This window comes from Pempheris klunzingeri, chromosome 14 (assembly GCF_042242105.1).
Source record: "Pempheris klunzingeri isolate RE-2024b chromosome 14, fPemKlu1.hap1, whole genome shotgun sequence".
NCBI lineage: Eukaryota > Metazoa > Chordata > Actinopteri > Acropomatiformes > Pempheridae > Pempheris > Pempheris klunzingeri.
The window spans coordinates 1,670,815-1,696,763 of record NC_092025.1 but is presented as its reverse complement, the minus strand read 5'-3'; the positions used below and the strand labels follow the sequence as shown (position 1 = coordinate 1,696,763).

Below are 25,949 nucleotides of genomic sequence, written 5' to 3'. Positions count from 1 at the left end.
TGTCTTTCTTTTTCTTTCTTTTCTCTCAGCAGCATCATCATTTCCTCCCTGCTTCACTGTGCCAGGCAGCAGTGGGGTTAAGCTGCCAGCGATGCGACGATAGTGAGAGGGGGACTGCAGCTGGGGGTTGCAGATACCACAGTCTGTCAAATAGCGTCAGGCTGCCTGCATAATGAAGTGAGGAGAACGACGGTGGGAGAGGAAAAAATAGGAAAAGGGGGATGGTTTCATTTGTTATTGCTGAAACTGATATGACTCCACCACAGTCTGAAAAGCAGCAGGAGCCTCAGCTTATAGACAGGAAGAGATGAAACATTAAGTTGTGGCCTGATTCATTATCAGTGCCACACACGCCACTTTCTTTCTCCCTGCAATGTGTGTATATGGATTAGGGTTTCTATTCAATTTGATAGACTCTTAGACCCAGTCTACACTGGCATTATTTTGTGCAAGCACATCAGTAACACTCACATTTATGATGCCTATTCACAAAAACACCTCAACAAGTGCATATCCCATTACCCAATCCCAAACCTATATGTTTAAAGAAAAACTCACCTATATTACAAGTTACAGTTTTATTTTTGGAGTTTCTACCATCATTTCTTTCAGCTATGCTAGCACTCAGGAGTCACATGGGATGAATGGGAGTCAAATGAGCAATCACATAAACAGTTTAGCCACCTAAATTGGGTGTAGAACCAAAAGTGAGTGTTCCCAAAATGTTGTTGATAATAACTGCACAGCAAAACTATGCTTGCACACAACAGTAGGTCAAAGTTTGAGTAGAAATAGCTATGCTATGCTTTTTGCCTAGTCAGACTTCTTTTTAGCAATGTTGCTATTTATAGTGAAACAAATAACTTGGTGATGAACTCCCATGTTAATATAACCAATATAATAAATGGCAAAAACTATGAAAATAAACAAGTTGAAGCAGAATTTCCCTTTAAGAAAAAACTTAAAGCTACATGACCATCTCTGTTCTGAATCAAAAAAGTCTTATAAACGATATTAAGTTTAAAAAAAAGAAAAGAAAAAGAAAAACCCATACCCATAGCAGTCATTTTGGATGATTTCTAGCATACACAATCTATGATTAAAGGACAAAAAATGCAAAAGCATTTCTTGGTCCTATACATTATTTATTATCCTTTATTAAAAATATTAATTTAGTGTAAAATCAAACCTTTATTACAAAGCATCAATTAAACTGAAACCCTGAGGACAAGCTGGCTGATAGTACTGAATCACAGTACTGTTGCTTTAGGCTGTTTATCTCCACAGCGGTGGCATTTGTCATCATTGGACTCCCCTTGATCAATGTCTTCTTTATCATGATATGTTTCTAGAGTGACCCCCCCCCAGCCACCACATACACACACTAGCAAAAATGCCTGCACGCTTACTTACACACATACCCAATGATTTCATTAGTTTCATATTAGGATTGATGGGGCTCTTCTGAGGGATATAAATCAATTTGAGAACACTTTTCTAAACCTTAGCGTCAACCTAGAATGGAGCCATCAGGCAGAGGGGTGGCTGAGGGGCAAGAGGCTGAACAGTCACATTATTGGTTTGCTTTTGCTGGGGGGGTGGCAGGAGGCACAAGTAATTTTGTCTTCAGGGTTTATGATGGAAACAATTCCCCCTTCATGCTCCATCTATCCACCCTAGAAAGCTCCCTCTCTACCCATTCTCCTCTTCCGCAACCACCTTCTCCTTTCATCCCCAGTGCCTTCCGTCCATCCTTCCATACTGCCATGATTTACAACTAGTACTCATGCGCTTCCTGGGAATTGATTTCCAGGGAACTGCGCCTTGTGCCCATCCTTTTTGTGGGGGCCATAACGATCAGGCTGTGGATCATTAGTCTGGACCACTGTTTTCCACTGCTCTGCTGGCCGGGCGCCATACATCTCCCCCCTCCTACCGAGACACAGCCGCTGTTAAATTGCCTGTCCCCTTTCCTTTCTCTTCTACCCCCACCTCCCCAGGCCCAGTCACACCTCATGATCCTCATCTGTCCTCCTTTGCACCACAGCATTTATTGAAAAGCAAGCTACGCTGGAGCCAAAGCCAGTGGTGAGTGTTTATAGGCCACTCCGGACTGAGGAAATCCCCCTCAAATTTCTCCCATCCTCACATGCTGACCTTTACCTCGACACACAGACAAGACAGACAGACAGACAGACAGACCCTCAATGTTATTTGGAAAGGAAGTCACCAAATGACAAACAGGGATGCAATATTACCACAGATGGCTTTTCATGACAGATGCTGACTGGGGTAATATGTGTGGAGAAAGTGGAGCCAGTTTGTTACCAAGAGGGCATGAGCAGAGCACTGGATCTCATGGTTCAAAGACTCTTATAACGCCCCATGAGGAACAATGTGCTCTGATTTGTTGCATTTGCTTCTTGACAATGGGCCAAAATTGAAGGCCTGATTGAGCTTCCAGGGGTATATTAAAAGACTGAAGCCAGTATTTTTCTTTGAGTGCTCAGCATGCTGCTGCTTTTTCCACTTTTATCTCACCCTGCAATCTTATATTTAACAATAACACCCAGGTTTAACTCTAGTGCTGATCACACTCGTTCAATCTCTTGGCCACAATCGGACGGGCGATGATCTGCCACATTCACATTTATCACTTCAATTGTTTCTTATATGATAGATCTGGATCGGCTAAACAACAGCGCCTTGGTATTCATAAATGTTTCCATGCTTTCAAGTTGAAGTCATCGTTACTCATGTCTTAACAAATTACAGCTTGGAGACAGAAATCATCTCCAGCTGCTGTCTGGTGGTTTCAACCTCTGTTCAACAGGATCAGCTTTCCCAAACTCACCCATGTCTCACATCTGCTTGATTAAATGCATTTTCAGTTGGGAAATGAATGCAAAACTGGTCAAACAACCATTTTGCTGAATAAAGAGGCTGAGCTAAAACAAACAGCAGCACAGACCAACGGCCTCAGCTGCCTCTAGTGGCTCTGCACTGTGCTCTGGCATTGGCAGTGGAAGCTTCTCGAACTAGAGCCTGGGCCTGGCAGCGTGCACTGGCAGCGATGATTTACAACAGCATTTAAGTGAATCTAATAAGCAGAGTGAATGCTTCCCGTCGCTTTGGCATGGCCCGTGCCTGGGCCCTAATCATTCAAATATTTTGGCAAAAGGCAATGCCCCGCTTCTCTCCAAAAGAGAATAATGAGACACGGAGCTCTTAATCACAGCAGATCAGTTCAAATAAATGAAAAGAGAATCAAAAGCATTCTTTGCCGAGGCAGCCCCTCTCTCTGCCCAAATGAGCTGACAGAGGGCCAGATCTGGGAGATGGAGATTTACCCAGGAGATAGAGCAGATTTTCCATGACTCGTGAAGCACTGTCTCACTGGCAGACTACAGTGTAGTTCTGGAAGAAACAGGGGACAGCTTTTGTACCATTTTCTTGAACTTGGATGTTCAAAGTAATTATATACAGTATGCACACATATACAGACATGAACACAAATATTCTGACCAGCCCAAGAAGATGATACAATCTTCGCAGCTTTTTAATCAAGCACACTCGTTCTCCTATCACACCTCAGATGCTTTCTGTAAACCCACGCAAAACAGCGCCGTAGCTTTGACACCTCATCCAAACTCAATAATTCACCATGCTTTCACTTGCCAATACTTCCCTCTGCCAATCTGAAACCCTTCCACACACTCCTCTTGCTGAGACAGCGCTCTAACAAACGATGCTGTCAGTTAACAAGATGGAAAAACATTCTGTTAATTTTTTCTCTCCCTCCTCTCCTCAGCGAGGAGTCTTGATGTGAAGAGACGAGGGCTGGATCACAGCTTGCCTGGGGGAAGCCTGACACAAGACAGGCTGCCGCTGACATGATGAGCCTCGAGACTGCTGGCAAATTCTTGTGATGTCACTTCCCGCTCTCGACAGCTCTGACACCCCGGTGTGGGATACTGGGAAGACGAGAAATAGAGGGAGCTGCTGGAGCACTGGTGGAGGTGGTGATTGGAAAGGGGATGAGGCGGCGGGTGGGGGCTTGATGAGAAGAAACACTGGTGCGTTGACTCCGCAGCTCTTCTGTTTTCTTTAATGTTCCAGCTTTTATCAGCAGTCGGAGCTGTCAGTGGTAATCACGCTTGTAGTGAAGAGCCGCAGAGACGATAAGCTCGGCCTGTCAGCACTGCATCCATAGCGGCAGACATATGCTGCTGCCGCTCTCTGTGTCTTTCTTTATGCATGATGGCATTCTCCCCAGAGAGAGGGGAGAAAAAAGCGGAGGAAGAGGTGGTTCATCGTAACTGGGAAGATGGAGGAAAATCTATTATGTCTCATTCTTTCCTAAAATGGGGTGCGTTGTGTGTGTCTGTGTGTGTATGAGTCATTTGTAACAGTTTAGAGATCCTATAGTGCAAAGCAGAAGGATATTTTACAAACACAAGCACAGTATAGGCACCATTGTGTCCCTTATGGCAGTATATTACTGTTTTGAAATAAAAGGTAGAACTTCATTAAAGAATAACTCCTGTTACTTTTAACTGACTCTTGTTTTTAAATATTTGGGGTTTGAAATGACTGGTAGGTGTAGAAAGTTTTGGAATTGGTCCACTAAGTCACTTCTGCCAACAGCTAAGAACGGGCGGCGAACGAGCCGTAATGTAATCCTTTGGGGTAGTCGTGCCTGATCAAAGCATGTCCAAAATAGTGTTTTTGCCACTGACAGGCTCAGATTATTATTCTAAGCGTCTGATAACATTATGGAAAGGATCCTCACAGAGAGAGACCTGGAAGATCAGTTTTTGTTTGTCTTTATATCACACTATTCAAACCCACCAGGCTCTACTGACAAAAACGGTAATTTCACCTCACATAATGTGACTTGCTGGTTTACTGCTGCCTCGATCACTTAGTTTGTGTTGGTGTGTGACACTAGCACCGTCCTGAATACAAGCTATTCCTTTTAAATAACAAAAACATACTACTAAACGAAGCGACTGACAGCGGTAGTCGAGCAACTATAATACACAATGACATTTTGTCAATGGAGTCTGTTGACTTTGATATGGTGGCTGTTTCTGAATGAGCCTGTCAGTGGCAGAAACAAGCACTTTTAGAGGACGTACTTTGATCTGTCCCAACTGCCCCTAAGAAGCTCATCTGCCATCAGTTCTTGGCTGCAGGCTGAGGTCATCTACTTGACCAATTCCAAAACTTTCTGTACCTCTTTCTGTCATTTTCTAACCCAAAATATTTAAAAATAGGGCACAAGTTTAAAAATACCAGAGTTATCCTCTAAGTTCTTGCTAGGGACAAATAACAGATAACTGAAATGATTTTGAATGCCACAAACTAAGTCCTGGGATTTCTTTCAAATAAAGATTGGTGACAGGAAATGAGTACAGAACTTTGTTCAAAATAAAACCAGAAAGGCACAAAGGCAAAAGGCACACAACATGAAAATTAAAGTGATGCTGAGATGTTTGAGTTGAGGCTATTTTTTCTTCCTGTGGCAGCTTCATGTGAGGAGACTGGTATGTCTCTAATAACCGTCACATCAAACTGCAGAGACGATGACAAATGTGGCCTCATGTCAAAGCTGGTGGAGTCTATTTTATGGCTACAAGGCATGATCATTACAGACATGAGTGGTAATTACAGGCGCAGAAAACATGGGACACTGCGGTTACATGACAGGTGGCGCACAACATAAATAATGGAATGCGTGGCAGTCAAAAGTCACCAGGCATTGGGTTACCAATTATCCTTCTCTTGTGAGCGTTATAGCGATGTGCATTGTTTACCGTTAACAGACATAATTGAATAATTATGTCCTGGCCCCACCTGTTCTCTGTGTAGGGGAGATAGCTCTTTGGTTGAAATAAATGAGCTGTGCTCTCCCTTTTCCTCTCCCCTCCTCTCCCCTCCTCCCCCTCTCTCGCTCTGACAATGGGGCTGAGAGGCCTGCCCTCGCAATGGCCATTAAAATAATGTGGCCTAACCTGAGCAGGGGTTAACCAGCTAATGTCCTCAGTACTGCTCCTCTGTGGACATGAATAATGCAGAGCAGGTTACTAAACAAGCACACAAATGAATCTATAAATCACCCAGGTCAGGGCAATCTTATTAGCCCCCCACCCCCACCACACAACCTCCTTCCCATCTCTCCTCTGATACATCCCTGTCAGGCTCCTGCTGCGGGAGCTTCCTTGTATAAACATGCAGTTAAATGTCCTGTTGGTTTAATAGATGGGATGTGGACTAACAGCACAGACAAACTGCCATGCAGAACTGAATGCATTACGCAGCAGCTTACCTGTTCCCTTTTCATACTGGGGCGTTTAACAATGCAACACTGTTAAACAATTAGTTGATATCCCAGTAAAAAGGAACTGTGTTTCATGTCAAAATATGGTGAGTCAGCCATTTGCCTCTTGTCTTTAATCTATTCTGTTTGAAATATTAAATCACAGCGCAGGGTGGGTAGAGTATCCTCAATATGTGAACAACATGATATCAACCATCAACCTTCGGGTCATTTCTTAACACCATACTGTGTAATGTTGCTGATTTTAATATTGTTGAGTTTAATATGATGTCTAATTGTCTGTCTCTAAACAGGGCTTCGCTAATGGATTACATTATTCTACAGTCTACATTAATGTGTCCACTTCCTGTATATGCAACATGGTGCAAAACAATATTTCATCTTATTTGTATTTGTGTGGTCATTGCTCAAAATATTTTGCTAAAATTATTTTACCCTGGTATCACCAGTCCAGGACCGATTCTAAAAGAGAGGCACTTTTCACAGTTTTTAAAGCATTTATTGTTGTATTGTAATTAACACATGCTGAGCGAACGTTCTCCACAATAGCTCTTACGGTTATTCTAATCCTCTTGGAATTGGGGCATAGCAAGCAAATCATAACCAATGTGTGGAGCAACGCTGTGGGCACGAAACAAATAGAAAACAAGGAATCTCAGCTGATTAAAATAATGAAAAATGGGAAATAAACCTCATCAGTTTACTTACCAGCGGTTGCAGAATAAAACTGCGAGGAAATGAGATAAGCTACGGGGTGAAGAATGCTCGACAGTGTCTCTATATACACTGTGAGTGGATCAATATGGATTTCATGTGATCGCAGATGAATTAATAAGCACCACCAACAAAATCGTTCACTGAGATCTTTCTGAAGCCTCCACTTGTCTCCTTGTCGTGAGTGAATAACTTGCTGTGAGACAAGCATGAGCTTCACCATTAATGCCGAGATTTAGGAGGTGACACATCCCCCACCCAACCCCAACCAGTCCATTTCAACACTATTATCACCTCTAAGAGATCTATTCCTTAACAACTCTCCTACACGTCCTGTGGGTCCAAAGATTGATTGTTACACCATAAAGCCCCCCCCCCCATCAAAACAGAATATGAATAGGCTCTTGGGAGTTAAGTCACAGCTGGACACAAGAAAGGGAGGATGGCGTGTGTGCGTATGTGTGCACTGATCAAGGAAGCACAGCAGTTTAGTTCACATAGACAACTAACCCTGTTTCATTTGTCAAATCTAGTATGCGCTCCTCCATACTCCATCAAACAAAGCCACTGCTAGCTCACAGAGTCATTTCCCTCTCTCCCAATTACAAATGAGTCCATTAGTGTGTCTGCAGTGAGCCCTGTGATGTCTCCCAGTAATGGCTTGTGAGATTTCCATCATAATCATAATGGCTCCCAGAGCAGCCATGAGTGCAGATGGAAGGTCGCTCATAGGTAATGAGCTATCTCACCACCCAAAGGGCACATGTCTTTTGCTTTGTTATTTAGAACTGTATGCCTATGACTTCGTGAGCTGGCATACATGCTCATTTGTGAGCGTGTGCTTGTTTGCACTCTCCTGACACGTTACTTTGTATGAAGATGAGGAAGCCGATTTAGGAGAGAGAGGATAGACATGGACTACCTGGAATATTAACATCATGAAATTGGTTTCTCGGCTGCAACTGTACATGCTATATTGCATAACTCAAGCTGACGCATGATGGCTAAAACCAAATGCCATCCTCGCATTAGTTTGCACGTTGACATTCTTTCCCTCTCTCCCCTAGTAGTGTAGCTTTGCCAAGAAGAAATATCATTATGGCCCACAGTGTCAGTATGACTCACCTCCACTTGCCTTTCGAAACACATCATATTCTTTTCTCTAGCCTTAGAGTGGGACCGTGAGCACATCTGCATCCTCTGCCAATTATTCTCTGAATGCTGGTCTTGGTAACATTACAGAGTGTGTGTGTGTGTTTTCTCACTGTACTAGTGAGCTGGATGTCTGCACAACCACAGGGCAAGTGGGACAGGGTGACATGGGCTGATACAGTCCCCACTCTGTCCGTGCTTAATTGCCCAGAGAGCTATGTGTTGTTGTGATGTGGGTCGTATCAATGAGGTGACCTGACATTTTCATGTATGATTCCGGTTTCATAAAAGGCCTGTGTTTGTCTGACGCTTTGCTGTCTGCATGTCTGAACTTTCAGACGTGCAGTCAATGAAGGACAGTCAAAGTGGGGAACACTGGTCTCCAGAGAATTGAAGGAGGAGGTCTGACCTAATTGTGTGTTGTTTGCTGGATCCATGCATGGAGCCATATAATGATGCTCACTGAATATTATTGGTAGTCTTGACATATGCCTGCTTGGTATTTACTTTGCTCTTGTAATGTTAGTATGTATGTTAGTGATGCTCATACTGTAGTAGCCATGAGTCTGTGTTCTACATAAGAGCGATGCATAGTTACAGCTATTAGAATTAGATAATAGATTTCTCCACAATATTCCTGGATGATCCCCCATTTCACAACATAATATGCTCAGTAAGTGATGGTGGTAAGAAGAATCCGTGGTAAGACCTCTAGGACTGGCCCTGCCCCCACAGTCTGGTAATTCAAAGACAGCCAGCATCCCACTGTGCTGAATCAGAAGGAATAGGCTATTTACTGCCTATGCAGCCTTTTTTACATTAGCCATTTGGGTGTTAAAATGATAGAGAAATATACATAAGGGTCAGCCACAGTTCTATACTTAAGTTCACCCACTCCTGGGAGGTCTGTCATCTCCTTCCGCTTTAATTTGAAATCATTCAGAGGCAAAATGGTAGCTGTTTGATTTATCCCTTATTACATTGCTTCTTAAGAATCTGTCAGGCAGCCTCATGAATTCATTCATCTCCATAAGCTTTCTCAGCGCCACTTAGGCCTTGTGTAATCTGGGTGAGACCCCTTATCACTTCATTTGCACAAGCAGGAGACTATCAATTCCTGTCCAGTATCTGGGCCAGGGGAATTAGAGCAGAGGTGTTTGGATGTGTCCAGACCAAGCTGCAGTGACAAGAAACTGATTACACATTGAAACACCATGCAGGTGTTCCATTTCACACCCTATATTTACAATATTAGTGCGCATTAGTACATATTAATATAAATACATATGCTGCTTTAACGCTTACACTCCTTTCAGTGTAGATCATAATCGACAGGCAATTTTCCACTATGAGCCATTGATGTATTGCCACTGTAAAAAGAGACACACTCAAAAGCATTTAGCTGGTGCCTAGCTCCACACAGCAGCCTCATAAAGCCAGACAATAGCTGAGCTTAATAAGAAACAGAATGGATCCCATGAGTGTGGAGGACCCATCAAGCTGGGGAATTTCATTTAATTTCCCCGGGGCTGGGTATGTCTTGTACACATAATTAGAGCCCAACATGCAATGCTCTTTGTGTTTTGTCAATAATTCCCCAAGGAGCAATCAGGACAAGGGTTGGACATGCCTCTGTGACCTGGGCTACTTGCAACAAGCTCAGCCACCTAATTACACTGCCTCTAACAAGCAATGTCGTGGTTGAGGGAAGGATGTGGAGGGGTGGGGGGCACTGGTCTGAGCCCAGGAGCCAACAGCGCACAGCTCCTCCACAGAGCCCCTGATGTCATTAGGATTGTTTGTGGCTGCCGCCATGCATGCTGGGACAGTGTTGTCATTCTGACAAGTCTGTTCTCCTTTTTCCTCATTTAGGATCCTCTTTTGTAGTGACTCAGTGCCTCTGGTGGCTTACACAGCAAGAGATTAGGGATATGGTCCTCTAGAGCAGTCATTTGCTTGGTGAGACTTATCTAATGCATTTCTATGTTCTATAATAGTCTATCATAAGGTCAGTCAGTCTTCACATTATCTCCACATATTGTTCCTCATGCACAACTACAATTTTTAAAGACTATTACCGATTGATTACTAACGTATCAAGCAGGAGGTAAAAGCAAAGAACATGGTGAATCTCAGATCAAACCAAAAACAGTGAATCACTGATCCTGCTTTGGCTGCAGGGATAAAGCCATTTTCTGTGGGTGAGCAGAGGTTTCTGTGCAGAGTGGAGAGACAGAGAGCCAGGAGCCACTCAATTCTGAAGCAAGTTGCCTGCAGAAATCATTGGCTTGACAAAAGGGCAATGAGGGGGCAGAGGGTTTGTGTGAGAGTCACTGCCCAGTTGCTGGGGGGGCTTATGTGCAGGTGAGCCAGGCCTTGACTGACATCCGCTGAGCGCAGTGAGAAAGTTTAACCTTGGCGTGTCGGAGAACTCACTCTCAGCAGGGAGAGGGGGCAGATAGAAAGACAGTGAGGGATGAAGAGAGCGCGCGTGAGAAAAAAGAGATAGATACTGCGAAGGCCTTTCTGCATAACAACAACCATTTTTTTTCCCATAAGCGGCCTGTTTCCAGAGACACTGGTTTGAACCCAAGGTCTTACTCCATGCATTATTAAAGACCGGTAACTGGCAACACTGCCTCATAAATAGAGATGAGGACAGACACCCGAGGAGCCGGGCGCTGCTCACTCTTGATCGGCCACAAATCCACCGGCCTAACATGACCCAGAAGGTTCTACGTACACAGTATGCCACAGCAGAATTTTCTACACAGCAGTCCGCTGTTTTGCTGCTGTCATTGCTCCCGACACATGACACCACATGGAGTAAGTTCATTACTGCCCAGGTCAATGGTATAAAAAATGCACGTCATTTAGTTTGACTCAACATGTTTGGCAGCACGAGTGTTATTTTTGGCTTAGAGCTTAGTCTAATTTTAGAGGTGCTGCTAAAACAACATTAGTGACATTATTAGAAATATGGTTTGAGCTAATGATGTGCTTAACAGATGGCTCTGAAAATAGTTCAATCAGTTACCAAGAATAATATGCCATGCCTTCTATATTCTATTGATAAAGGAGTTTCGCTGCAAGAAGATTTATTGTTATATCGTTTGTGCACAACCTTCAACACTGCAAAATATCTGCCACATTATACTCTTTAACATTTCTTTTTCAACTGTGGTTTTGTTTCCACTACGGAGTCTCTCTGTATGTGGCCAATCTCATAAAGTCTTTGAGATATGTACACAATTTACCTGAGACATTTTTCTTTTCCAGGTCAGGAAAGATGGAAATGGTTTTTTCTTTCCACAGGAGTGAACATCTCAGTCAAACAGCATATTTATGGTCTTTGCTGCTGATTGAATTATTTTCCATTCCCTGTGTTCTCAGCCTGCGCTGGGAATTGAATCATTGCCTTTGAAACATGATTCACTGCTGCGACTGTTTTTTCCCCATTCAATTTCAAGGACTTGGCAACCTTGTCCTATTCAAAAGTGTGCATTATTACCTTTTATTGTTGGCCATAAATGAATGGTGAGGTTGAGCACTCTAGAGGCAGGTGTAACACATTAGGGCTTGTATAATATCACGTCTCAAGGTAAGAGTCAAACCTTCTTCGATCCCGTGTTTCAACACCAAAACTGCCACGCAGGAAGCTACTGTATCAAAAAGCATCAGAAGATACTCAAAAAGCAATAGCAATACCTTTTATGGATGCAAAAAAGGTTTAGATTGAATTCCATATGCTTTTGATAAAGGTGCATTTGAGTGTCTGCACCTTGACGTAGTAGTAATCATGATACCGCTATGTCGATCTAACTAGCCTGGGTACAAATACTTCACCTACAACCTTAACAACTTGGTTTCTTTAAACCATTCAGCAATTATTTAACAGATACATACCATAGCTATAGTTTACATATTCCTGAGGCGCCTGGGAAAGGTCTCATGTAAACTCAGACACATCTGATAAATTGAGAGCAACGGGACGCCTTATCAGACTTAAACTATTTCTGCAGGCAGAGCAATGCATGTAAAGAGCCAGTTTATATATAAAACTAATATTAAATTGAAAAAAATCATTATCATACACGATGATCCTGTACTCTTTATCATCATCATATGTGTGTATGCAGTCTTTTGTGAAGTCGGTCTCTCTTAGGTCTCATTTTCTTACTCATAATTTTCACATTTTCAGTACTTCCGTCTTATGAAGTACTGTACAAACTCTGATCTGATCACTGCTCTTCTGAATAAGATGTGCTGGCACTAGGACAAGAGGTCCAGAAAGCTTGGTCGCTTGCATGATAGGATTTGAACCTTTCAGATGTGAAAGGCGATATACCAATTTTTTCAAAGCTTTCAAGACCTCATTATATTTTTTGTCATATCCAAGAATTTTCAATGCCAAAGGGAACTCTTAAAAACCTCAGAGCAGGTGTTGGTTTATGTAGTCTAGTGTCTAGCGACATAAAGGGAACTTTCCTTCATTTTGCCATTTCAATTTAAATGTAATTAACAGAGGCTTGAATGGATAGTAAACACAGCAGTACAAACTTAATTCATTTAGAGTGGTGTTAGCAGTGGTGTATTCAAGAATGTCATAACTTCTGCATAGCTTTGAACAAATGTCACCTTAATATCTTAAAATAAATTTAAAATTTTAAATTTAGATCCACAATGTAACATATCAACATACGAGAGCACATGCCTGGAAACGTGGAACAAGTGCAAATTGAGAAAAAACAAGATGCAGTCTGTTGGCAGGGGAATATCACAGGCAGGCAATATAGATGACCTGAAGCGCATTAACAGGTTGACATTTTCACCTTTTGTCAGCATCTTATTTCAGAGGAAAAAGGGATGTGGAAATTTGTGTCAATTAGGCCGCTTCCATTCAATTACCAGTGTGTCAGTCAACGGGTGACCCTCCTCCTCTGACCTTCTCTCCTGTGGCCTTATGCTGTGCAGTGTCATTACTGTACTGCTGGGTGGAGGGGCGGGATGAGCTGCACTACAAGCGAGGCTGGGAGAGGGGAAGGAGAAGGGGAGGTTACAGGGGGAGGACAGGCGTGTGGGTGTGTGTATGTTTGTGTATGTGTGGGACTGTCTGGGGAGTGTTGCTGCCTGCTGACCTGGTCATCCATCAGACAAGGTTCATCCATCCAAACCCCACCTCCTCCCCAACTTACACCCCCCATATTCCCTCCCCACTTTCCCAACCCAGGGCCCATCAGCATGACTCTCAGCCAGGCCTGGAATCTCCACATTAATTTCTCATCTGTGGCGCCCTAATGAGCTCCGCCTGCTCATCCACCTCTGAGACCCTGCTGATTATCAGACAGGGGGCGACCATTTGTCAATGGCAAGAGGTGGCATTTACACTGCTGACCTTGCTGCCAAGGAGAAAGGAATCCAAATGGGGGAGAAAAGAGAAGAGTAGGAAAGAATAGAAATGAAAAGGAATGCAATCAACAGCTCTGGAACACCATGCTGTTTGCTGTCCCGAGCACGGCCATGTGTAAAGATGATCTGTGTTCATGGACGTGCAGGTGGGGTGGTTTTATGCAAGCGTCCATTTAATCTGTCTCTCTGTCATTGATGAACTCTATTTGGACAGAGCCGAGGTGTAATCATTTTCTACTATTCACTGTTGAAAGGGGAAGCTTCTTGTTGCTTTTCTTTGTGTGTGTGTGTGTGTGTGTGTGTGTGTGTAGAGGCTCTGTGTTGGCTGTGGTGAGCTGTGGGCCTGTGTGCACGCGCCTCAGAGGGAGCAGGGATTTGCCAGTTATTGGATGGAGGGGAGCGGTGTAGGTCTGTGACACCCGCTAACCTTGGCCAGGGCTACTGGGACTCTGGGGGTATCTATCAATGTGGCAGCCCCGAGACCCAGACCGGGGGAAAAGCCACAGAAGTTGCCGGGGGAGGGAAAAAAGCTAGTAAAAATTTAATGCACTTCGCAGAGCGGTCATGTCATACTTGGTTATGGAAAATAATCCCAGATGCCTGCAGTGCTAAAATGGAGCTGTAATGTGCTCGCCTCCTAACCCGGCCTGACAGCCATGATGTACGACTACCATTACCGGAAAATATCACTTCAACTAACCCGTGATCCGGCTCCGCTAAGGGTCATATTATCCATGAGGAACAAATTACACTCCCCCAAAGTAAATACAAATTTCCTACACTGGCTGGGTACAAAGCACGGAAGGGGGAGGGGGCAGGCGGGAACGTTACCTATGACAACGCTCTGCAGAGTGACAAGGATGATAAAGTACATGACAAATCACTGGCTGACAGGGTACTCTAGTGCAATCAGCCTCAGCCTCGGCCTAGCAAGCACCCACTCAAGCCTGTAAACACTACTCTCTTCCTTTGGAGGGGGCAAAACACATAATCTTTTAACGCTGACAAGTTGCTCTCTCCTTTTTATTACTCATCCTTCCCACTGCAGTGGAAAGAGGGAGGGTTCGGGGGGAGGAAGAGGATATAAAATGGTTTTATGTACAGTGCAGCCGAGTGATTGAGAAACTCGACTCTTCCGCTGTAATTGCCTGAGGGCTAACACAGCAAAACAATAAAGGAAGAGAAACAGCAAATATATTACCAGTTCAGATCTTTATTTTATGTCAAGGACAAACAGGTTCTCTCGGCTGCACTAAAGCACCCACTTAGATCCCTCGCCTCCAATAAGAGCAAAGCACAGCAAATTACAGCACTCTGTTGCATGGCCATTAATAAGACGCAAAGCATTTCCAAAATGGCATTTACAGCTTGTGGCTGCTGATAGAGCGAGTAAATAACACTTAGGAAAGGTGTGGTTTTCATAAAAAAAAAAGCCCACAGGCAAAGAAAAGAGAAAAAAGCTCCAGAGTGATAAAGAAGATTACGGCACAGAGTCATTGTCTTCACAAAAGGCCCAAGTAACACGACTGATGAACAGTTAAGCTGGAAAAAGCACTTGAGCACTAGCAGATATTCATACTAAGATGTTTGACTGGCAGTTTCAAGGTGCCACTTCCTAGCAAAAATCACTTGAGTATTAGCAACTCCAGACAGAGTGAATACCTGAGCACCCTTGACAATATTACAAAGACTGCTAAGACAAGGCACAGAGCAGACCACTGTTACAGTCTAATCACAAAAGATTAATGGTGAGTGAATGTTTCAGTGCATACATTTTTGGAAAAAAGGTAAAATGAAAGAGGTTTGGTTTTCTACAAAGGATTCAGAAAGGCTTTTTGGAGCTCTGGAGCTCTGATCCTGCTTAGATGCACCAACAGAGTAGAGTGTGGAGGATAGGCCAAGACCAGACCAGACCAGACCAGACCAGACCAGACCAGACCAGACAGACAAACATGGACATCCTTTGTCAGCGAAAAGCTGTGAGAGAAGGATTCTGACCCTTCAGCAGGCTTTTCTGCTTGTATCCAACTGCCATTTTAGAGACCATATGATGTGGTGGCCTACTGTACAGTATATGAAGAAAAGAAGGCAAATCATCAAATAGTGAGGCAAAAATGCAGAACTGTAGTTTCTGCAGGTTTTTCTGGAGATGCAGAAGCAGACGTGTGGAGATAATGCACTGCGATGCACAATCAACAGCATTAATTATCAAATATTCAACATGCATACTAAAGCATCTCTGTCACATTTTTCACATATATCATAGGCCTTAAAAGCGGTATTCAGTTTTCCCTTCTCATTATCTGACCTAATTGGATTGCTTGATACTGGCCGAGATCAAGGAAAACCGGAGGTAATGGAAGCCTTAGCAGAGATGCTAATGATAATGCATATAGAGCTAATAACACCAGTGCTATGTGACAAGTGACTGCAGTGAGCCTGACTCCTACCTGTCTCCCACTATGCCATTAACATATCATGTTGGAGAGGGCCCATCCTACAGGTCACTTTATAATGAGCAAATGCTCTGACAGTTTCCAACACTTGCAGACACACATTCGCACACAAAACATGAGCAGGCTTGTGCGCATACATGAGATGCGAATAGCTGTCTCTTATCTGAGTCTGGCAGCTCCCTTCGACACGGCACAGGCCCTCTGCACCAGGCAGAACATGATTTCTCATGGGAACACTTTTTCCATTTCCTGCTTTTGAAGGGAAACTAAATAAGCCACGTTTGTCCTCATCTGAATACATTTGACCCATTAAAACGACTCTGCTCTGCTGCGTCCTTCTCTGCTGCGGTGTTGTAAAGTAGACCGCGTCGCCCACTGAATGCAAATGACAACAGTGGCATTGGGCTCAGTGTGCCCGGCGCCTGGCAGGAGCAGATAGTAGCAGAGGTGACATGGAGTGAGGAGGGGGTAAAAGTGTTGAGTGGGAGCTCCAATTATTCCCTTGCATTGAGGAAGAACACATGAGTCAGCTCCTGTCATAGGGGTCCCCTATTTACTAATTCACTCCTCTGTTACTTTAACACACAATTAATCAATGACAGGAAGGTGCAGTTGGCGCTGTTCATCAGGAACGTAACGTGAGCCAGGGTGAATTAATACAGTCACTGGGGGGATTACAGCTTACCGTGCTCTCTCTCTCTTCCTGAAACAAAAAGGAATTGCCACTGAGACAGGAGCAATTTAAATCGACAACACTGAGTAATGACTCAATTTGCTGCACAGTCTAAACACCACAAGGAAATGGCATTACTAAATCATTAGAGTGGATCTAGATCTCTAGTTAGAAGCCATGGTATAATATGACTGCCCTTAGAATCTATGAGGTACACTCAAACGGTGAACACCTTGATATTACAAAAGGAGCTGCACTGAATACTATAAAAATATTAAAACAACAACTTGGATATTGTAATCGGGAAGCTCTGCTCTGACCAAAATGTGACATCCATTTTCACATTGTACTTTTAAGACCAAAAAACAATGTAGTCATACAGTACGTCTTGATGTTTCATGTATTTATTTTGTATCAACTTTTGATTCCAATCTAGTTAGTAGAAATGGTTTGGTGGCTCAACATTTGAGGGTGAATTAGGACGACATTTTCAAGAGACAGCTGAAAATGAAACTGATGGAGCAACGATAGACTTTTCCTGCCATCTGCAATACAGCTTTAACTGCAGCATTTGCATGCACGTATTGTTTTACTTTTCTGTATCCATTTCTAATTGTATGTTTATTTTCTGTTTTTACAGTCCCAGATTAACAAGAACTTGCAATCTAGGTGACCCCTACAGTTGGTGATAACCCTCCCTCAAGCACCACTATCAGCCCAAACCTTCAGCTTTCAAATCAGTGCTCTACGCTGTGTCTGCTGGTTCAGTGCTCACTGTTCACACGTTTCCTGTGAAAAAACATCAGATCATTTCTAGTGAGCACGTCTTTTTTAATCTGTAGGACTTACTTGTTGGTGATCAATGGTGATTCCCTGCAGATGTTTATTTTTTATAGTTTTTGTACACTTGCAACTTAAGTGTTAACTAACAAAAGTGACACAGCTGAAACCTGTCAGCAAATATAGAACACCAGAGAAAGGTACTGTAGATCCTGACAACTGTAGGTGTTGAATGATAGATAGATAGATAGATAGATAGATAGATAGATAGATAGATAGATAGATAGATAGATAGATAGACAGATAGATAGATAGATAGACAGATAGATAGACAGATAGACAGATAGATAGCTAGCTAGCCTGCACCCTCAGCCTTGGTCTCATTTCAATGTCATCTGAATCCTAAAAACCCAGAACAGTTCGATTGAGATTTTACACATCATTAAGTCATCTATAATTAATGCGCAGCTAATTAAGGCTTTCTCATAGTTATTAACAGGATGTTTAATTCTAATTACATTAAATTCTCAGCCTTCAAGAAAGTCTAATATTTGAATATTATCGAAACCCTAGAAAGGATTCCTGAAATGATTCAAGCACTTTAATAGCAGTTAAAAAGTGACTGGCTTACCTTGTCGTCTTGGTCACTCTCGGTGTCACACTGCAAAAACAAAGAAAAAGAAAGGCAAAGCTGAAAATCATGAATAATATGTCTACACCCTTGTTTTATAACTGCTTGGGTTGTCTTCAGTTCCAACACACACGAGTTCCATAATAAAAATAAATGCAAATGGCACATCTTATCAGCTGTTTAATGACAACCTTATCACATACTCATATTCAGTGTGTGAATATCATCAGATCACTTCATTAGCTGACACAAGCAGTGGAATGTGAAACAAAGCAAATTTCTCATGAGCTGCCGTGCCCTTGTTAACAATGAAACCTATGTGAAACTCAGACGGAGCTGGAATCTCAAAAAAACCAACCGCCACTAGAATTCTAATTCGGTGACGTCTGCTCCTGCTTGAGGCTCTGAAAGGAGAAATGACAAGAAGAGGAAGGGAACTTTGTAATGGAGGGAGGAAAAAGTGGTTAGATTTCATTTTTTCTTTCCAATTTCAATTTCAAGGTCCACTTAATTCTTTATCAACTAATTAGTGTGATGCTGGGTGACTGGCGGCCCTCAACGTTGTGCATATGGCTGAGGTGCAGAGAAGCACTGGAGTCGGTAATGAAGAAGGCACTGGGGGGGAATATGGGCAGGGGTTGGCACAGTGAGTGTGTGTGTGGGTGGGGGGACCAGGAGTGCAGGGAGGGGTTGGTGGGTGTCGATTAAAGTAGGGAGGGAGTGAAGGGGGGTGGTGAAATGATTGACAGCCCAGGGAGTGAGCGACAGAAGGCCCTGCCGGTTTTTTTTTCTTTATTTCCCTTTTTTTGCTTCCATCTCTTGTTTTTTGCTGATCTGGGGCCCTGCAGAGCTCAAAGGTAGCTGGCTGGGCTCGTGGCTGGTCTGTTCCTGAGGCTGGACAGTAAAAAGGGGCCTTGCGAGCTCAGCAGGAGCATAGCATCCAATTTACAGGCCTGTCCCACACGGCCCCAGGGGCCGCCTGCGGCACACTGCCATGATGGTCAGCTCCAGCAGCTCATAAATTATGCAGAGGCAATAAACGCACTGGGCAAACACTCCTCAGACGTTTCCCTGCTCTCAATTTCTCTCTCACTCTTTTTCTCCACCACCCACAACATTCCACCCCCCATTTAATACAGTATGCAGAGAGCCAGCAGCCCCACAGACTGTCAGCTGGAAGAATAAATAAGGGTAATGAAGGACGAGCCCAGATTGTGACTACATGTGAATGTCTGTGTAATACAAAATGCTCCATACTGTGTACATTTATACACATCTATTGTAGTTTGTGAATATATAGGCGTGTCTGCCTTGTTTTGCCATCTCTTGCAACCTTCCACACACACAGCAGACCAGATCTGACGAGCAGTATTGGCCGCCTCAACTGCTTCCATGTATTCAGGCCTCTCAGAATGTGACAACAGTAATGCGACCGAGCACTCATTAGCTGCTTCTCTGCTTCTGCACACTGCACACTCGGGAACACAGGCATGCAAGGGGTTCAAATAATGGACATCATTTTAGTTTTTCCACTGTGTTGTGATCCATAAAAACACCATGAGCGTTTCTTTCTCGTGTTCCCTTTTTTCCACTCTCCCTCCTTTTCCCTGTTCCCTGGCTGTGCAGCCAATTGCTTTGATTGCCAAGATAGAAGCCGGCTGGAATGACTTGCCCTTGCTTGTGAAGCAAATGGAACATGCTAATGGAACTCATCGTATTACCCGATGCAAAAGTGCCATAGCTCATTACTTTAAGATAAAAGGATATCATTGTAGACGGCAAGCAGAATTGACTTTCTGTGCTGCGACTTGATGATGATTTAATCAACTGCTCTCTTTCACTTCTCATCCCTGCGCCTGTCGCTTTTGCAGGTGCCACTAAACGAAGCACTCACACGGCTAGTGGGGGAAAGAAAAGAAAAGAAATTGCTGTCATTATTTTTTTTCCCAAGGAATAGAGGTATGCAAATTTCCCAGAGCGACAAAGGATGGAAAAAAGGGAAAACGTAATAAAATGGAAATACCTTTATAATGAGCAAAGTAAAAAATCCTGAGATCAGGCCTGACAGGCAAGGGCAGGCAATTTGATCATAACTTACAGTGCAGACGCCAAAGCTCGCTGCTCAAGTATAGAGCAAAAAGTAACAAATACTAATATCTCTAAAAGATAAAAAACAACATCTCAGGCATACAAACAAGTCAGAGCTGTCACTCACTGATAAGTGATCACAGTGAACTAATGCGTTGCCTCATGCATAAAACAACCTGAGGCGGGGGAGATGAATCCCTGCATATCTGGAATTTTTTCACACTGTGTATTTCTACTTACCAACTCTTATATTAGAAATGGAGACAGAAAGCTAGAAAGTCTTGGCTTTGCACTTGGAAATGTCTTGAATGATTGGTAGACCTCATCATTATTAACTGAGGTATGGTATTGTTTTAGGAGGTAAGCATGGGCTCAAAAATTCAGTTACTGCTACTGGCGGGTGAGTATGAATAAATCTGTAGAGCTATGGTTAACTGTAATGCCAAAAACACTTTGTACCAATCCTGGGGGGCCACGTCTAATGAAAAGACACATGTCAAAGGTTTAAAGTAACTGACAAAAATGAATATATTACACTGAGTAAAGAAAAAAAACAACAACAATGGTGCTATTGAGATCAGTGGCATTAGCTCTCAGTGACAGGCTGAGGTAGGAAATGGGTCAGTCGTGTAAAATAAGGAAACCATTAGTCCGGGGAGGGGGCTGACAAAGAAAAGTGATACTCTACGCAGGCCCACTGCTATTTACTCAGGACCAACATTATACTGTACAGCTAGACCCTAGTGTTAAGTTTAAGTAACACAGGAATGTCAAACATTAGCTTCAGCTCTAAGAGCTGTTGATGTTGGCCTGTATCCGGAGCACTTCTGACTGCCCCTCTGCTCTCACCCGGGCCTCTCTTTTGGCTGAGTGCTCTTACAAATTTCCCTACCCTCTGTCCAAGCATCGAGTCTTTTGTTTATATTGGTCTGAAATGAGGAGTAAATTATTCTTGTCCTAAATCCTCTCCAGCTGAGAGTAATACTGGCCCAGTACAAGGGGAACATAAGGAGCCACGGGCTGAATACTAAATGATGCAGCTATGCTATCTTCCGTAGCAGCAGGGCTCAGCTAAGTCTCCTGCCAAAGCTACCCGCAGAAAAATGTCTAACTAAAGAGGTAACCACATCACACAAGGATGCGTGCAAGGCAAATATGCCATGTTCTCTTTTCCAACATTCAACTTTCTGGAGTTCCACTGGTCCACAAATACTAACAGATGTTAAGTCAATCAAGAAAAGAATTGACATGCATAAGCGAAGGCTGGGTGTGTTTAGCAGGCATGGCATAATCTTGGAAGTTGTCTCTGTTCTAATGTTTTCTCAAATGGCATCTTCTAAAGACTGGATCTGTGACGGATGCATATTGTTGCCCCCATGAGTGACATTAGCCTCAGGTTATGCTGGTTGCTGTCCATGACCTTAGAATTAATTATGGTTGATATGGGCTTCATTAAAGCGCCCCCGTTGCACTGAGGATGGTGTCTGTTAATCAGCCTAAGCCAGGTTGTCCTGCAGGATGGCTGAAGGGGTTAAAGCCAAGGGAAGACGCCAACCTGCCTGCATGCCTGGGAGCTGGAGAGACAGTATGAAGGATGGCAGCCGTTGCCAGGGTCAGCTCTGACAGTGCCAATTTGATGGGCTGTTGTCGAGGGCTCCTCATTCCCTCCTCCTAACAGCTCCTTCCTGATATAGCTGCACGTCCTGATGGTTTTCTGATGCAAACAGTCACATGGCAAAATGGTTTTCTCCCCTCCCGCTGCATCCTCCTCCATCTGCTGCTGGGGCCTGGGTGCCGCCGACCGCCTGCCTGTCACAGCGTGCGTGGAAATTAGCTGGGGAGGAGGTGCTCGCTTGTGCTAATTACATTTTAATCATTGGAAATGTGTTGGCAAATCACGCCTTGATTGCCATCTTGGAGCCCAGTGCTCCTCTCTGCAGGTTGGGGATGGGGTTGGGGGTGGGGAATTGTGAGACTAGACTGTGGCTGAGCCCAGACTTGCCAAGCTGGACGCCTCACTCTCCACCAAGGCTTTATGTGGCGACATGCCTGGCCTACCGCTGGGCGGGGGCTGTGCCACATTATTCACGGGGAATACAGGAAGACCAGGATGGCGAAATGGGGATCTGTGCCATGCTTATTCTCAAATCCCCCACTCACACCTCCTGTATCCCTCTCTCTTTCTCACCCACACATTACACAGTCTGCCAGTCCCGCCACTGTGAATTGAGGAACAACAAATAGAGCCGGGCAGGAGGAGACTGATGAGCTCAGGGTTTGCTACACAGCACCTGCTTTGGCACATGAAGCTGGAGCAGCAGGCCCCGTCACAATACGCTCACAAATTAGTTTCTTATGACACAGAAATAAAAAAACTGACTTGGCTGCATAAAATTTTGAACTTTTTCAGGAAAACAATGGCAAAAATCACAAGATTGACAACATATGAGCATGGCCAATACGTCTTCCGGACTGGAGATGCAGATGTTCTCCAGTTTGATCAACTGTATCAGCAGCTCTGTCCCCCGCGTTGACTTATGATCTGCCTTCTGTTTAAAAGGCCCTTCTCCTTAGTCAGTATGAACCACTGCTACACCACTGGCTGTTTCACACTCATAATGAAACTTTAAAACACACATGCCCAAACCTACAGTGTACTCAAGTGACTTCACTAGAGTGAACCTCACATAAACTCTGGGATTACTTTACTTCAGTAATGAGCCTACAGACACACATTTCATAAAAAAATGTGTACATAAAAGACACCTAAAAGTTTACCAAGTGGAAGGAAATGCAACATGACATGCCTGACTAGAACAGATCATTAAAATGAGCAGGGTTTTGTGGTGAACATCTCATTTCTAAAGTGTCTGTTTGATGCCGAACTGTCATATAAAAATGTGGCAGGAAACAGAAGACCTAAACAAGAAAATCACAAGCAAAGAAAACAACGTGGATGTTTGAGACAGTCCATACAGTCACATGAGACAAACGCCTCTTTCAGCAGCCAAGAATGTTTTGTCAGGGAGGACCAGACTTCTGTCTGGACTAATATAACTAGGTCTGATCCACATGTGCAGTACTGGCCAAATGCAGCAGGCCAACATCTGAATGCAATTTCCCTTCAAATGTAAAACTTTATCCAGAAGATATTCAATTTAACCGCAAACTCTGGATTCTAGTCATTGGGACAGTAGAGCTGAAGGGAGGGTGATGGGGGGAGACGGGCAGAAAAGTTGAGTCTTCCATAAAATAATAAGAACTTTATAGTCCGTGACCTCTGTTTTAAATACTCTGGGGTACATTCTTTGTATGCTTTATTTCAGTGGACAGCTCCCAAAATTACTGAGAGAGTATTTGAGTGGATTCTCTAAACCTGGCTCTATTATTATGAATTCCATGTTATTATTATTATTACTATTATTATTATTAGTAGTAGTAGTTGTATTTCCAGATAATGATTTACATTACAACAGCACCAATAATGTCAAACAGTTGGCTCTGCAATGTCTGCAAGTTCATGTGTGAGTTGAGAAATGACCAGGAGCACTGTGTGAAACGCAGATACACAGTCACACACTTTTAGCTGCCTGGGATGAATACATACGTTCAGAGGGCATACAAGTGATGTATGTGAGTGTGGAGGAAGGTAGGACATTCAAGTCAACCGGAATTGTGGCAGTGTACTAGTGATGCTTGGCAGAAACAGATGTTGCCGCAGGGTAAACCTCTCTGTTCATCAGTGCCATCCTCCCACCCAACACACACACACACACACACACCTGAGAAGAAAGGTAACAGAGAGGTGCAGCACTTTGCTTTTATAAAAATCCATTTGTTACACAAGCACCAAGTTCAGTATCACTCCTTCCAGAATCATCTCAGTGTGTTTCTCCTGGCTACAGGTGCCTGAGGGTGGGAAGAGTTTACTGGTTATCTAATAGAAAAGAAAAAACACAAGACACAGCTGCAACACGCAAGTATGGGTGCATTCACAAACACCCACAGACATACCCCGAGCCTCACCTCACCTCAGCTCTGTGCTCTGTGCTCTGTTTCCAGAAGCCAACAGGGGACTGAGGCGCAAAGCAGATGCTGCATTAATCAAAGATTAATAGAGGGATTTTAAGATAATTATATACATCAAATTGCATTGTCTGTGCAATTATGGTGACTCCCCTGAGAGGAGTCCACTTGATGTATAAGTACCCCCGCATGCTGAACATTAACAATAATGTGATTTGGTATCTTTATTATAGTAATCTCACCATATACATAAACGACCAGCGTTAGAGTATTTGAGGAATGGTCTTAAAAAGTAGAATTTCCTTTCCCTGTATTATAAAAACAAACTGGATTTCTAAACAAGAGGAAGTGGGCAAGTGCTATGATGGGGGAGTTTTGCGCAGATGACTACGTAGAATTGAACAGGCAGACTTTCCCTGCTGTCATTCCTGAGATGTCAACTTGTTGGAATCAGTGAGATTTATAATTGCATTCTGAATCTCAAAACTTTTGGATATTAACTGAAATGTGTCCATAGCATAAAACTGGAACGGCTGACACTGTGTGCTTTCTCATATTCATCCTCTCATAACTTGCCTGTTACTTTAGACAAGATCGGCTTTGTTTGTTAAATAAAAGAAAACAAGTCTATATTGCTCGACGTAAGCTATCAAAAACATATTGTTTCAATATTGCTGGAACCTATCATGTCATATTTTATATTGACACCAAGCCCTTGTGGATTGTGACCATATTACTCACAGTGGAGCAATTATACAGAGAATAATGTCTGTGTGCTGCCTCTAGTATTACTTGTACTTTCACACATGCTCTGCAAACCTGAACTCATCTAGACATTACCAATACAACATCCGTACTCTTTTCTCCACTCCTTCCCTGATGTAAAATATCAAAATCCATGTGGTATGGAAACATCGTCATTACAGATGAGTTGATGGTCTTTTCTGTTGTCTATGATGTGCTGTAAGCAAAACTTTACACTACTTAACAATCATTTTTGTATCATGTTTGGCCTCCTGTACACCCAGGTGCCCCCCCCCACCTGAACCAACAGAGCATTTCCAATAAATGAGAACTCATTTAACACGGACAATCTCCAGCTATAAGCAACATATGTGAAAGGGCGTCTCCGCACATTGTCTGGATGTCATATATGAGAAAAATGATTGATATTCATGGCTTGCTATACTAAATGCAGGCTGAAACCCTCTGTTGTCAAGAGATACAAACCTCATCTGCACCCCTCACCTCCCACTTCCAGCCCTCCCTCCTTCCACACTGACTCATAGCTGAAGGGGGAGAAAAACATCAGGATTAGGTTCTGTGCCTCTAATCACTTAACTCCTCACACCTGATGGCACACTATTAACTTTGACTGTCTCCAGTGACCCCGCGGGTCGGTGCCCATCACATCAAGTTTTTATTAGGGAATTTTCCTCATCATTAGCCATGGCCTGGAAACGAGCCATTAATATTCATACTGGCAAACCAAAATGAGGTCCCACTGATTTTCCATCATCCAGGCTATCTGCGCAGCTGCCGCCGTTAACAATCACCCCAGTGCTGCACATTTGCCACGTATCATTATAGGGCTCCATATAGCTCTTTCTCTGGGTCTGCCATGATGGGAAGGGGAGCAAGGTGGAAGAGGAGGAGGAGGAGGAGAAGGCTGTGAGG

At 43.4% G+C, this 25,949-nt stretch overlaps 1 protein-coding gene across 1 annotated transcript in view; it reads right to left on the bottom strand.

Moving 5' to 3' along the window:
- The window catches only part of auts2a (activator of transcription and developmental regulator AUTS2 a), a 275,046-nt gene that overhangs the window by 72,587 nt on the left and 176,510 nt on the right, over positions 1-25,949 (bottom strand). The window contains exon 4 of the mRNA XM_070843885.1: positions 18,159-18,188. Within this exon, the coding sequence (XP_070699986.1) occupies positions 18,159-18,188 (30 nt within the window). The remainder of the gene's footprint in view (positions 1-18,158; positions 18,189-25,949) is intronic.